Raw genomic sequence first — 14606 nt, 5'->3', positions numbered from 1 at the left:
ATAATCATCTGGAAATAATCATAATGATCATAACAGACTCTAAAAAGTATATCTTCTCTTAATGCTTGTTTAGGTTCTGGGGGTGCCAACAGATGAGACTTGGCCTGGTGTGACAGGACTACCCAACTTCAGGCAAGGTAATGTAATAATTACGTAATGCATAGTAAGAGTTTTCAGAGTTAAAGGCACTTGCTGAGAAGTACTCAAAGGTGGGCTGAACATGCCATAGATAACTTAAAATAAATGAAATAAAGTGTTACCTTATATGTGTGTATGATGAGACATTTGTTTTTGCCGACACCATGGTTGCCTATAGTTTTTCTTTAGGATACCTGTTGACCCAGGGTCCCTATTAGATCGACAAAAAAATCAAAATCTTGAACGGCTTAGAAGTCGAAAATGCTGTTCTTCATAATCGCTATTGTGAGATCGCGGTACAGTGAAGATCGGAAAATTTGCCCTTTCCTCACTGTAGTGTGATCTCACAGTTGGAATATATATTTAGTGGGGGATGTGGTGGGACACAGCCCCCCGCAATAGCGATTTTGATTTCCTGCATTTCCGCTCATGTGAACGTTCGAGATTTTGAAATTTCATCTATATAATATAGACCCATTGACCATATGGAGTCTATAATTAACCCATAGGTAATATGTGGCCTATGTGCTATTACTATATTGTTAAAAATAAATATTTATTATAACATTTTTGTCAGCCCACAAACAGTAGGCTCAGCTGGATATGGTCCATGTTATAAGAAGAGTCCTTATGGAATATTTTTGCCATTTAAAGCATGAAGACAGCCAGTGTCACTAATAAGGTAGCTTAATGATGACCACATGCAGTGCTTAGCTGTCATGTTTGCTCCTTCATTGTTTTCTGTGCACATGCTGCTACTCAGAAAGGTTATTTTAAAAAGACGTATTCTATACCAGTCATATGCAGATGCCAACAGGTCATACCTTTCCTTTTCTTCAGGGAGTGTAATGTATTTTTCAACTTTGAAGGACTGCTTGGATTCAGTTTCTGGCTGGATTGATGCTTTATCATTTCAAGCTCAACCTGGCAAAAACCAGAGCTATGCTTGTGCATGCCACTGTCTGTACATCTCAGTTTCCTCTTCTGTGTCCACTGATTACACAGGATGTCAGTCATTGGAATTTAATCCCACTACATTTGTAATCTGGGCATCATCCCTGAAGATAGACAGATACTGAAAAAACAGGTACTGGCCATAGTCAGGGCATTTTATTTTCATCCTAAAAATATAGCCCAGATAAACGCTATATTCTGTCATCAGATCTTGAGACGGTGATTCATGATCTGATGCCAACAAACTTCAGTATGAAATAGCCTTGGATCTCTATTCCTTCCTTTAGAAATGTCTGAATGAGCATCTGGGAAAGAACAAAAGGAAACTTGGGTCATCCTCACTATGGTGCCTGTCATAAAATGTCATATTTGCAGCCTTGAAACTCCTGGGTACTTCTTTGACTTCTAAGAAGGTATTGTACTCTACAAACTAATCTTGAATTTTCACTCACCAGTGGTCTGTGATCTAGCAAATCAAAAGCATCAGTATGTAATTAACGTGACTTGGAGTTGGACTAAAACAAATTAACCTAGCCACCCCCATGGTGCAGACTTAGGCATAGGCGAACTAGGTGACCGCCTAGGGCGCCATAAAGGCCGGCCTTGTAAAGGGGAGCAATTTTTTACTTTATTTATTTTTTTTATTTTAATTAATTTAGTTAGTCCATTCTTTCTTCTCGGTGCCTGCTTGAGGGCACCGGAACCACAGAGCAAAGAGGGTGGTGAGCGCCCTCCCACTTTTCCAGCATCGTGGTATTAGTGTCTTCTCCTTTAAGGAGAATCATGCGTGCACACGCCAACATGGAAATACATACATTTTGCAGGCGTATGTAAGCTAGCAGTTTTGTTAAAAGGGATTAAGTCCGTGTGTGCTTGTTTGGCCGTTCGGTTAAGAAAGAAGGTAAGTGTATGTGTGTGTAATTTAAACTATTCGCTTCTGTATGCATGAGAAAGTGTGTGTGTGTGTGTGTGTGTGTGTGTGTGTGTGTGTGTGTGTGTGTGTGTGTGTGTGTGTGTGTGTGTGTGTGTGTGTGTATATATGGAATTTAAGTTAGTATGGAGAAGCTGTGGTCTGTGCAGTGCAGTTTGGTCGGTGGATGCGTGCTTGCTACATTGGGAATGATGGATTTAAGATAGAAGTGTGAGAATTCAGGGAAATTAGTTTGAAGAGGAAGGTGCTTAATATGACTTTTATTCTGTGAAAGATTGGTAGCCAGTGTGCTTTAGTGAGCACATTGCACTGGCATTCTGGCTTGGTAGCCATTCTAATGAATCAGCAAATACTGTTGGCATGAAAGATTTCTCTTTGAAGCTGTCACTACAAGAAAGGAGTCAATATAAAGGTTGTTAAGGAAATACTTCCTTCCTTCAAGGAAGAGAAAGTGGAGTGAGATATCTCATCTCAAAAACAGATGGAAGTTGATTTTGTTTTTTGTTCCTTCAATAAGGTGCAGAAAGCTAAGATGCTGCTCTATAGAAATTGCAAGGTATCGAAAGTGTCGTGCCATTTCTATGGTATTAGGTTATTGGTTATCTGCCATTCCCATATACATTGTTGAGTTTGTGTCTCGCCTTAAATTACATTGATTAGTGTTTCTGGTGTTCTGAGCGAAAGAATTGTATTAGGTCTTCTTGGAGATGGCTCCTTATTACACAATGGTGGTGGTAGGACCTGTAAATTACCATAATGGCTGCATGTAGGATGATGGAAATATGGGGGGAGTTCTCCAGGGAGTTAGTTGGTCAATAAAGAAAATAGAAGTGGAGAAACACCTGAGCCTTGTGGTACTCCTGTAGTCAGTGGAGTGGGTGATGATTTGGAGTTCTATATTTTGACATAAAAGAATTTATTAGTTAGGAAGTTTTTGAACTAAGAAAGAGGTTGATTGTTTACTCATGCATTGCCCTGATTGTATGTAGCATGTTGTTCAGATTTCTTGTGCTAAGAGGTTGAGAGGTATGGATGCATGGTATGTCATGCCCCTAGCTGTCAATTATTTGGTACATTTTAAGGGTGCCCTTCTTTGTATAAGATGTCTAGTAACTATGAAGTGTTGTCAGTTTCTCAGTCATTTCCTGTTGCAATATTACCGGTTTGCCAATTGTTTTCTTCAATGTAATGTAGGCAATTGATTCTTTAAGGGCAGCAGGCACTGAATTTGTAGATGAAACATTGAGATGTAAAGTTGTTTGCCAGTAGCAACCTCTTCATTAGTTATAGGTTTTTTTAATGTGGAATTATTCAGATGATTTTACTTCTGCAGAGATTGTGCATATTGAGTGATTTTGGTGGATTGTAATGACAGAACTCCGAATGCACTTTTATGATGAAATTTTATGAAATAGGTTGTTTTGTCATTATTCGTTCATATATCGTTTCATTGTTTATTAAAAGAATGTTTAAAACTACAAATTTAAAACACATTCTGACAAGTGGTGATGTATTATACAAGGAATATAATCATGAAGGTGAATCAAAGAACAAATACATGTATGTAAGGCCCTAAAAATTTGTGCAAGGAGCCTAAGTTTTAAAAATAGTCCAAAAGTAAACTTAATCCTCCAGTGGCCCGATGCATTATCTATGAATGTGGGTTTTCATGCTGTTTCAATGAATGCAAGTTTCAAGGGCAGAGAAGTTTACTGCTCATGTAAGTTTGTTTTCATTGTGAGGCTGTGTTTGTTTAGCAAATTGCTATATGTGTTTGTGCTATTTTATTTCAATACCTGCAATATGCACACTGATAGGTTTGAACAGTGTTTATGGCAACTGGTTTGAAACAGCCAAGTAATGGAACACTGGAATAGTTGGGGATAGGGGGTTGCTGCAGGAGGGGCTGTTCGGTGGGAGGGTGATTGTCACCTTAAAACTACAAACTATATCTTAAACTATTTATTGTGTTCGTTATCTATAGGAATAAAGTAGAGTTTTGATTTTGGGAGAAATGTGTCCCTCATTCCCTCAGCCAACAGGTTGATCACTGTACAACAGCACCTTTTCTGCCTAGCAAAGATGGCATCAGCCTCCCAGACCAGCAGCAGAAAGTCATAAAATAGAAGGGCTTGCTGCATGAACATGATTTTATTGGATGCTTAATAATAACGTCTACGCCCCTAGAATCTGCAGAACCGCTGATCTCAAGACCGCTAAATGATGTGCTTCTTTCTCCCTGGTAAAATCAGTGGTTTCAAAAGTGACGCAAACAAGCTGCAAGTTAAAGAAGACAGAGATAAAACAGATTAATGAAATGCATTCTATCTATACTTATAGATATATATATATCTATAGATATATATCACAACTTCGGTGGTAGCGGTGTTTTTTGTTGTTATAATTTCATGGTTTGGGATGTTTAGGAAGTATGTAACTTTCTGTATATTGTCCCTGTAGGACAAGCCATTTTTCTGGGGAAATATGCATTGATTGTTTTAGTGTGAAATCAGAAAATAAATGGATGGATGTTCAAAGGGAAGTGATGAAATGTGAAATCAGATGTGAGCTGATACAAGTATGCCTTTTCAGCCTTCTCTACAAACGTTAAGCTACTTTAGAATCATTATATTTGACATTTGAAAGCTGTAACAAATAGTTGAGAATAGCATGTTGTTATCTAAGGCAGACAGCATGAGAGGCATTACCAGATTTAAATACTAAGTAGCGTACATCTCGAGTTGTCAGTATATTGGTATGTTATATCCTGTGTAGTGCGCTCCCTCCCCTTTTTTATATTTTAAGGATTTTGGGATAGTAGCCGGCCAGAGTACGTATGGCGGTCACCTCAAAACTCTTGGCAACTTTGTCTTTAGGAGAAATTAGTCCCACAGTAATCAACGGCATTTTGATCCAGAAGAACAAGTTGTCTAATCAAGAAAAGATGTGCTTCCTTCTTTTACCCCCCACCGGTAGTCTGGAGCCCCAGTTTAGGATGCGAATGAGGTGTGCAGTATTAGCACATACCCTTATAATCTGGTGGTTTCATGGGAATTCACAATTTTTTATGGTGATGGGGGTCTGTGTCTTAAAGGTTTCCTGCTCCTTCATCTGCCTATTGGGGGAAGAGCAGCATACCTCTCTAGCCAGAAAACGTAGGTAGCATGCTACCAGCCAGGGTACATTAATGTGGCCTTACAAAACAATGCTATTAATTTATATTCTATCACTGTCTGTCTTTAGCTAACAGTGCTAATATATTACAAGTGTCCTTGATTTATTTCTGGCTTTGTTCTGGCTTTGTTCCTGATTTGTAGTGGTGCACTTTCTCAAGATGTTAAAGTGGGTTGATGATATGTTTGAACTAATGAAAAGGTTAAAAATGTTTGCACAATTGAGTGTTTTTGTTGAACTTTAATCGTACTGTAATGGCTGCAGCTATTTGTTGTTTTGTTGTATTTACTATGTATTCCTGCAGTCAGATTTGGCATGAAATGGCTGAAACAAAGGAATTTAATTTTATAAAAGCCTAACAGCAGTAGTCATGTAATGTGCGACTGAACAGATTCTGCTTTGATTTTGTGATGCATTTGATTTTTTAATGCAGATCAATAGAACGTTAAAGCATATTTAATAGCAACATAAGCATTGCTAGTGCAGCTTTTCGAAGAAGCATTTGTGATGATTTTGCCTTTGGATTTTGTCAAAAATGCTATATTTAACTCTTGCTCATTTTTTTGCTGTTTTGTGTTGGGCAATGCAGTTTTACTTGTTTTCTAATGATACATTTTTGAGTTTGAGTTTCTTTAGTGTGAATTTTTGGTGTATCAGATTAGTGTCAGTTTTTATTATTATTATTTAATCCTTACTTCGCTGCTGAAAATATATAATATGCTGAAATGAAAAGACAATGGCTGGGATTAAAAAAAAACAATCACCAGCAATATATCAGTGCCCAATGGTACAACATGGCATAATGTGATTTAGATAGACGATGAGGCTGCATGGAGCGATCTCATTAGTAGCTCATTAGAATGTCTATGAATTACAGGTAACTATGCTAGTGTCCCTCCTGCCAACAGTACAATTGTGCACACACTGAAAGGCATCCAGACAACTGATAGCAGATTTGATTTCTAGAAATATATTTGAATAAGATTAATTTCAGTGAATTATATTTATCTCAACTAAATTAAAAACACTTGGAGACATTTAGACAGAGATCATAATCAAGTTGGTATTCCCAATTTTACATAAAGAATTTAATATAGAACACAATTCACACAAGTTTTACAAAATAAATTAAATCATTGTAGTATGACTGATTTTTCATGCATTTAAACATTGAAAGAATTGGAATGGCTTTTGTGGGAGTGACCCATCTGTGGGCATGGGTCAAATAGGGGTGTTCCTTGAGTATGGTGTGGGTGGGGCTTAAGGGGCATCAGAGCAGTACTTCACCTAGGGCGCCATTTCAGCTAAGGCCGGCCCTGAGGGCTGAAGCTCGTACTGCAGTCTAGATGACCTATGTTTGATTAGCAGTACAGGTGCTGGAGGGGTGAGCCAGGAAGGGTGGGAGTAAGAAACTGCTGTCAGCTTGCCTAACCTGAGTGGGGGAGAGGCAGCTCTAGCTCACCACTTGGCTGTCACCCAGAGGAAGCACTGGGTAGTGCATCCACAGGGAGTGAACCAGTCAAGCACATGCTGACAGGACAGTACAGATACATTTGCCAGGAATGTCACTTGTGGAAGCACACACCCTTTTCCTGGATGCAGTTACATAAGGTTCTTTACCTAGGGAGGGGAATAGGCCTAGCCACCCCAACCTTCCCAGTGAATAAGAATGCTGGTGAGATCTGCAACCAGAGAGCAAATGGGTTGCAGCACTCTTGATCTGCTTGAAAATAGAACTGAGTGCATTTTGAGATGTGCGAGCTATGAGTCCCACCACCAAGGGAATCCATCTGTCATGAGTAGGAGAAGTTAGGTTGGTTGGGCACACATAGTGAATCCAGTGGGCTAATTAAGTAGCCAGCCAAAAAAAAAAAAAAAAAATCACCTCATCTCCCCTGCCACACTAGAGCTTTAATTCTCCCCTGCCACACTACAGCGTTAATTCCTTAACTTTCTGTCTTACCTCTAAAGATTTAAGTTCTTCCTTATGGATCAGGTGCTTGGTGCTAGAAAAGCTTTCATCTTTTCAGAGTCTGGCTGTGAGGAGATGACTAAGTGTCTGTCTGCAGCTTCCACAACAGCCTACCACTTGCCTTGCTGCAGCCTTAATTAGGTTGGGCAGCATGTGACTGTCCATGGCCACATGTGACATGTGTATGCACAGGATGACATACAACTCTGGTAGAACATTCTAAATGTCCTCCTCTGTGGACAACTCCTCTTTAGCCATCTTTCCCAGGACATAGTCAATGATTTCCAGAAGAGAAAGCAGGGTCTTACAGCTGCATAAGGGATTCATGATCCCCACTCCACACTTCTTCTAACATTGGCACACCCCAAAGTAGAAAAAAAGATGCCCTTTCACTGACTGAAGAGTACACTCAATTATCAGAGGGCCCTTTCTCCCGGAACTGCTTGCCAAGTCAACTAGGAGGATAACCCCAGTAACCCAATAGCTGCAGTGCTGACTATTGTTTATAGCTGCCCATTAGGAGTGCATTTCTCAAAGTTCATCCTGCTTTTGAAGAGGCATCAAAAAGAACTATTGGTTATGTGATGTGCTCATAGACTGCCACGTTTTAGTGCACTTAGAGCCCACGAGAAAGTGCTTTCTCAGTGATTATGTTGCTTCTGCAGAGCAACTGGATTTACATTAGAATCAGTTCATCAAAGTGGTTTTAGAGTTTGTCCCTGTTTCAGAATAAGGTCAGGAATTCTTCCAACTCTATTTTAGTTCTGAAATTTCAGAAGGCTTCTGTCCCATAATAGACCTCAGCACCAGCGCATTCAGTATGTCAACTTCTGGATGGCGATTCTCTTGGGGTAGTCATGTCCCTGCTACTGTAGGGCACCATGATGATATTCCTGGACATGGTAGATGCCTTTTGGGATGCTTGTGGCTGGGACAGCTTCTCTTTTACCATTGCTTTCAGTACTGAGTGTTGATATTTGCTATATGCTCTAATTACATAATCTTTACAAAGTGATAGCCAGTATGGCAGAGTCCTTACAGAAAGAATACCGTATGTTTCTCCATCTGCACAGTTCCTTCCTTTTTGTCTGTTTGAACTAGTTCCAGGTAATATTAATGGGGTAAGTTCTTTGCTGGCTGAATTATCTGTCGGTCATTATAAACTGAGAAGTCCACTCTGTTCATCAGTCATACCATTTCCTTCATTTCTGCACAGAACACTATAATCTAGTGTTAGTCATTCCTACCTGCAAAGAGGGTCCAAGGTGTCATGTCTTTGGTACTCTTAGTGACTATACAACATAAGGCTCAGATACTGACACTTATCTGCATCCTGGGCATAATGGTGTCATTATTTTCACAGTCCTTTCACACACCTGAGGATGCAGCTATTATAGTTGGTTGTAGTGGGTTGTGAAGTGTCACTGGCTGCAGAACCACCCCAGGTCCACAGAGCTCTTTGTGTCAGATCTTTGCTGACAGATGCTGGTGTGATGAACATCCCCCACCAGCCTCAAGACAGGTCTCTCTCTTTTGCCATCAAACTGTGACAAGTCCTGATAATGAATACCTAAATGGTAAGTAGGGATCCCATACAACTTGTTCTGTAGACTAAGGGAAAGGGTCTCTTTCTGGAAATGAGGATTCACATCAATCATTTGGAGTTGTGTATGTTCCTTTGGGCTATGCTGGCTCTCAAGGGAAAGCTGATTGCTCACCTTTTCTTGATATAGTAGACAAACAGTCCCTTGTGTGGTGCCCAAACATGAAAGAAGGGTATAAGGACATACTGCTATACAGAGAGGTGATGCAATGCACCATAGAAAAAGGAATCTCTCTCTTTCTGTCTGTCTCTCTCCCTCTTACACACAACCCCCCCACACACACACACACACACACGTAGGCATGCACACACACAGACACAGTCACACATTTTCACTGTTGGTTGGTAGAAAAGGATATGTTTTGGACAGGCAAGACCTAGCTATCCTAAGGGGCCTAGTCAGCTATAAATTCACATAGACTGCAAAGAGGACAATCCAGAGCTTATCTAAACAATCCTATCTTGGTTTGTGATTTACTGTAGAGTTGACTGGTAAGAAAAGTTTTATTTGAATTTATATTTTTATCACTGTTTTTAGGAAGGAATGGGGTATCTTGTAGACAGGAAGATTTACTCTGATTTATATTTGGTTGTTTTACCCTTAATTTTCACTATGTTAGAAAGGGATAGGTTTTAGACAGGCCAGCTGTAGCTAGCTCAAGGGGCCTAGTCAGCTATTAACTCACACATACTGCATATAGGAAAATCCAGAGCTTATCTGAACACTTTTATCTCGGTTTGTGAATTACAGTGGAGTTGACTGATAAGAGAAGTTTTATTCGAATTTAGATTTTATTTTTTATTACTGTTCTTCTATTTTTCTAGGAAGGAATGGATAGCTTGTAGACAGTAAGATTTAATTTGATTTATATTTTGTTGTTTTACCCTTAATTTTCACTGTTAGTTGTTAGAAAGGGATAGGTTTTAGACAGGCAAGCTGTAACCATCCCAAGAGGTATAGTCCGCTATAAACTCACACAGACGGCAGAGAAGAAAATCCAGAGCTTATCTAAACAATCCTATCTCAGTTTGTGATTTACTGTGGAGTTGACTGATAACAGAAGTTTTAATTGAGTTTATATTTTATTTTTTATCACTGTTTGTAGGAAGGAAATGATAGCCTGTAAACAGGAAGATTTACTTTGGTTTATATTTTGTTGTTTTACCTTTAATTTCACTTAGTTGTTAGAAAGGGTAGGTTTTAGACAGGCAAGCTGTAGTCATCCCAGGGGCCTAGTCAGCTGCAAACTCGCACAGACTGCAGAGAGGAAAATCCAGAGCTTATCTAAACAATCCTTTCTTGGTTTGTGATTTACTGTGGAGTTGACTGATAAGAGAAGTTTTATTTGAATTTATATTTTATTTTTATCACTCTTTTTCACTGCTTCTAGGAAGGAAGAACTTGTAGACAAGATTTACTTTTATTTATATTTTGTTTTACCTTTAATTTTCACTATTGATTAGGGCTGCCACTTTTTCAAATGCCCAAAGTGGGACTTTTTTTATAGAAATGTGAGATTTTGCAGGGCAAAACATACCCACAGCCAGTGCAAAGGACAGAACTTCACTTTTTTGCTAAAGTAAAAGCTTATTTTATAGCATTTGAGTTGCTAATGCTAGGTCATATAATATTTGTGTGTTCCAGATACAAAATAACTGTTTTATGCAGCTATTAAAGAAAACTTAATAAATATATTTTGTCTTAAAATCTCAGGACATTTGCCATTTTTTAGTTTTTTTTCCACAGGACACAACTGCCCAAAGTGGGACTGTCCCTCTCAGAGGGACAGGTGGTAAGCCTACTGTTGGTTGTTAGAAAGACGGGCAAGATCTAGGCATCTCAAGGGGCCTAATCAGGTATAGATTCACACAGACTGCAGACAGTTAAATCCAGAGCATATCTAAAGAATATTATCTTGTTTAGTGATTGAGCTTTACTGTTAAAAAGAAGTGCAACTGAGCGATAGTGACATAAAGGGATTACAGCTTTTGTCTGACTTTATGAACTTGTACAGTCAGAACAACTTTAATGTATCTACTTTAGTATTTAGTTGCATATTGATTGTGTGATTTGTCATAGAAGTAAAGTTCTCTGAATTCTGTGGTTACTGATTTTCATTAGTCTTTTCTTTTATGTTTTATTTGTTTGAAGTTGACTATGGATTCCTTTAAATGAGTACGCAATTAATGTTTTGCTAAGGCACAAATATCTTGTACAGTGTAATAAATGCTATGCATATTTAAAGGTAACAGCTGATGACACTGGTGTCCTGTGTTACTCATGTCAAAAGTTGGATGATTTGCTTACCATTATTAGAAGTAAATCTAGACTTGATGATGACTGCACTTGTGCAATTGAAACAGCTTGCAGAACAGTTGTTACATATATTAATGACTGGACTGGTGAGATATATAATGTTAGGCAAAAATAAATAGAACTCGTTTAAGAAATTATGTGTTTATTGTCTGTAAAGATCATTCAACCCCTATGAAACAAGATGATGCCCCTGACAACTTTAGAATTCTGGATCCAAATATTCAGCAATCTGAGGATTCGGAGTGTTTAGAAGGAAACAAAAAAAAAAAAGAGAGAGAGAAAGACGTTCACAACAAATAACAAGGAAGAAAAAGAAACTGATTAATGTTTGTAAAGTAAAAAGAACATGTACTAAAAAGGACACTGCTTTATTATGTAACACACAGATTACAGGGACTCATAACAATTTTCTATCAGAAAACGTTCATTTTACAGTAAAAGGCATCATTTTTCCAAAAGATAAGGTAGAAAAAGAGTCAAGAGCCAGGTGAAAAGGAAGAAATCAAAACTGAATGTGGAAGGATTGAAGAACATTACTGTAACAAAAAAAGAAGAGAGACAGATGTTGACTACATGGCTCAAGCTGTGAATGTATATAGCCAGATGGATGAGAACTGTATGCTTTCAAATTTAATACACAGTGAAAAGAGTGGGATTAATAAGACTAATGGTTCATAGGTTGGTACTAGGCTATTGGCCCTAGGGCCTATACAAGCCTAACCATAACAATTCCCTGGCTATTTCTTCCCAGAATATTTACTTTCCTGGTCCCCTGTCTGGGAGGGCAACTGACATGATCCCCGGGGTGAATTTCCTATCTCCCATCCAATCATCAAGGTTTCTTTTGAAGAGGGTTAAAGAGGTGCTCAGCTTGACATGTATGGGCAGTCTATTCCAGAGTATGGGGAGTCTCTGGGTCAGGAACCTATCCCTCCATCATGTTTTGTTCATTGTGATGACCAGGTTTAGATCCCTGGAGCATGTGGCTCTGAGGGATTGGGATTTCTTTAAGTGTAGCATGTCCAACAGATCTTGGTTTGACATGGCCTTGTGTGTTAAACAGAGATTGCCTCTGAGTAGGCGATATGTGACAGAGTATAGCTGGAGTTTTTTTAGATGGTCAGCATAGGGCATCTGCTTTAGGCCTGTGATTCTTTTAGTGAGGTATTTCTGTGGCCTTTCCAGTTGTTGCAGATGTCTTGTGAGGTACATACCAAGCAGGGCAGTGTACTCTACTCTATAATGGGTCTAATGAGGGATGAGTACAGTGGGACAATGACCTCTAGATGAAAAGCCCTTAGTGATGAGGTGTGCCACATAGAAGGATTTCCTGACTGTTGTGGTGATGTGGTTATCGAAGGGGAGACCACTGTCCACCTGTGTCCCTAAGTCCCTTATCACACTTTTGGTGTTTAGTGTACTGCCACTTATGTGGTAATTCATGGGTACATGTTTTTTCCCAAAGGGGATAACTATACATATCTTGGCATTGAGCTTGAACCCATGGCTTTGGCACCAAGCATCTGTTTCCGTAAGGCCCTTTTGTAGAATATCCACATCATTTGGGGATTCAATAATTGCTCCCAGTTTGCAGTCATCTGCAAACTTCATTAGCCAGAGTCCCTTAGTGTTGGCCTGTACTTCAGAGAAGCAGATCTTAAACAAGAGTGGTCCTAGGACTAAACCCTGAGGTAATCCACTTGTCACTTGTCTGGAGCTGGATTTGGAGTCTGCTACTTTTACAATGTGGGTTCTGTCAGTAAGCCAGATGGCAACTCATCGAGTGATGTAGGGATTAATGCCCAGCTTAGTAAGTTTATCTATGATTCCAGAGTGGGGGATGGTGTCAAAGGCCTCGGCGAGATCCAGATAGGCTGTGTGGACCGCCTTACCCTCATCCACAGCTCTGGAGACTGATTCAAAGAAGACAATCAGGTTGAGGGGACAAGATCAGCCCTTCACGAAACCAAACTGAGTGGGGTCCAGAGTTTGAAGGGTGCCAATGTCTTTGTTTATAAGTTCCATGATAATGCATTACATGGCTTTGCAGATCAGGCTCGTCAAACTGATGGGACGATAGTTTCCGGGATCCGAGGTGGATCCCCCCTTTGCGGAGCGGGATAACTGTAGCTGTGCACCACTGACTGGGTATGAAGCCTGAGGTGAGGCTATGATTAAACATGACACTTAGGTGAGGTGCCAGTTCATTTTGTAGTTCATGTAGTACACAGCCCAGGATGTCTTCTGGTCCCATGGATGCTGTATCCTTAGCTTTGGAGAGTGCGTCATTTACCTGTGTGGCCCTGATTACCGGAATTTGGCAATCTTTTGGTATTGAGATGGGCCCTTTAGAGTAAGAGGGGGTGAAGATGGCACTGAATCAATCTGGCAGGATACTGGCAATATCCTTGGGATCAGTATATTTAATGCCATTCTGTTGTAGCTCAGAGCAGATCTGAGCATTGCCATTTAGATTCTTGACATAACTATAGAATGCCTTATGGTTGCCCTTGGAATCTTTGGCAATTTTATTTTCATAACTAGCTTTGGAGGATTTTATGAGGGATCTCAGCTTCTTACTGAGGCTGGTAAGGGATTTTTCTCTTTTCTGCAACAGTTTCTTCCTTCTGTTGTATAGTTTTTTTATGGCAGAGACCACCAGATTGACTTCCATTTTTTGGAGGAGAGCGTCTTGGTTCTATTTGGAATGGCACAATTCATGCACGAGTGGATGTGCTCGTACAGTGCCTTAGTGTAGGATTCAGAAGTTGAACTTTCAGTTCCCATCTGCATGGGTGTCATGAAGTTTGTCACTTTTGACTTGAATAGCATGAAGTTGGCAGAAGTTTTCTATGGAGGTTTCCCTACTGGGGGGTGGGAGTGGGATGTGGACGTCAAGGGTGATTAGCTTATGGTCAGACCTGACCAACGAGGGGGTGACCACTGGTGTAGAGCATCAGTCTCCCATGTTGGTAATGACCAGGTCTAGGATATTTGAATCCCTGGTGGAACTATGGATTAGGTGATCCAGGACATTGGAATGTATGAATTCCAAGAACCGTTGGGCAAAGGTGTTGGTACCTGAGTAGTTTTCTCAATTAATGGCTGGGTAGTTGAAATCACCCAGTATTAGGGTGTTTGGTTGTATCTTAATATTTTCCAGTATGTTTAGAAAGGTGTAGTGAGAATATTGGGGCATGGTGGGGGATCTGTAGCAAGCTACAATTTGGATTGCAGTCTTACCTAGTGTTAGTTGCACCTGTAGAATTTCAGATGCATTGTGTTGGGCAACTAGCCTGGAGGTATGAATATCCTTGGTGAATATGGACACTCCTCTGCCTTTAGTGTTTCAGTCTTGGTTTGGTGGCCGAAAAGTGTGGTAAGAGTTGTAGCATGATATTGCAGGGGTGCTCTCTGGAGCCTCGAACCAGGTCTCAGTTACTGCACGGATATCGATGTTCTCCATTTTTAGAAGTGCCTCGAGAGAGTGCATTTTGAGGTTTAGACTTCTACCACT

The 14606-nt window shown here is 39.9% G+C and overlaps 1 protein-coding gene across 1 annotated transcript in view; it reads left to right on the top strand.

The window, feature by feature from the left end:
• The window catches only part of CDK15 (cyclin dependent kinase 15), a 1846298-nt gene that overhangs the window by 1253188 nt on the left and 578504 nt on the right, over positions 1-14606 (top strand). Inside the window, exon 11 of the mRNA XM_044075109.1 lies at positions 74-137. Within this exon, the coding sequence (XP_043931044.1) occupies positions 74-137 (64 nt within the window). The remainder of the gene's footprint in view (positions 1-73; positions 138-14606) is intronic.

The sequence above is a fragment of the Protopterus annectens genome, chromosome 6.part0 (assembly GCF_019279795.1).
Source record: "Protopterus annectens isolate FY-2018-M chromosome 6.part0, PAN1.0, whole genome shotgun sequence".
Taxonomy (NCBI): Eukaryota; Metazoa; Chordata; order Ceratodontiformes; family Protopteridae; genus Protopterus; species Protopterus annectens.
This window is presented reverse-complemented; position numbering and strand designations above follow the sequence as displayed.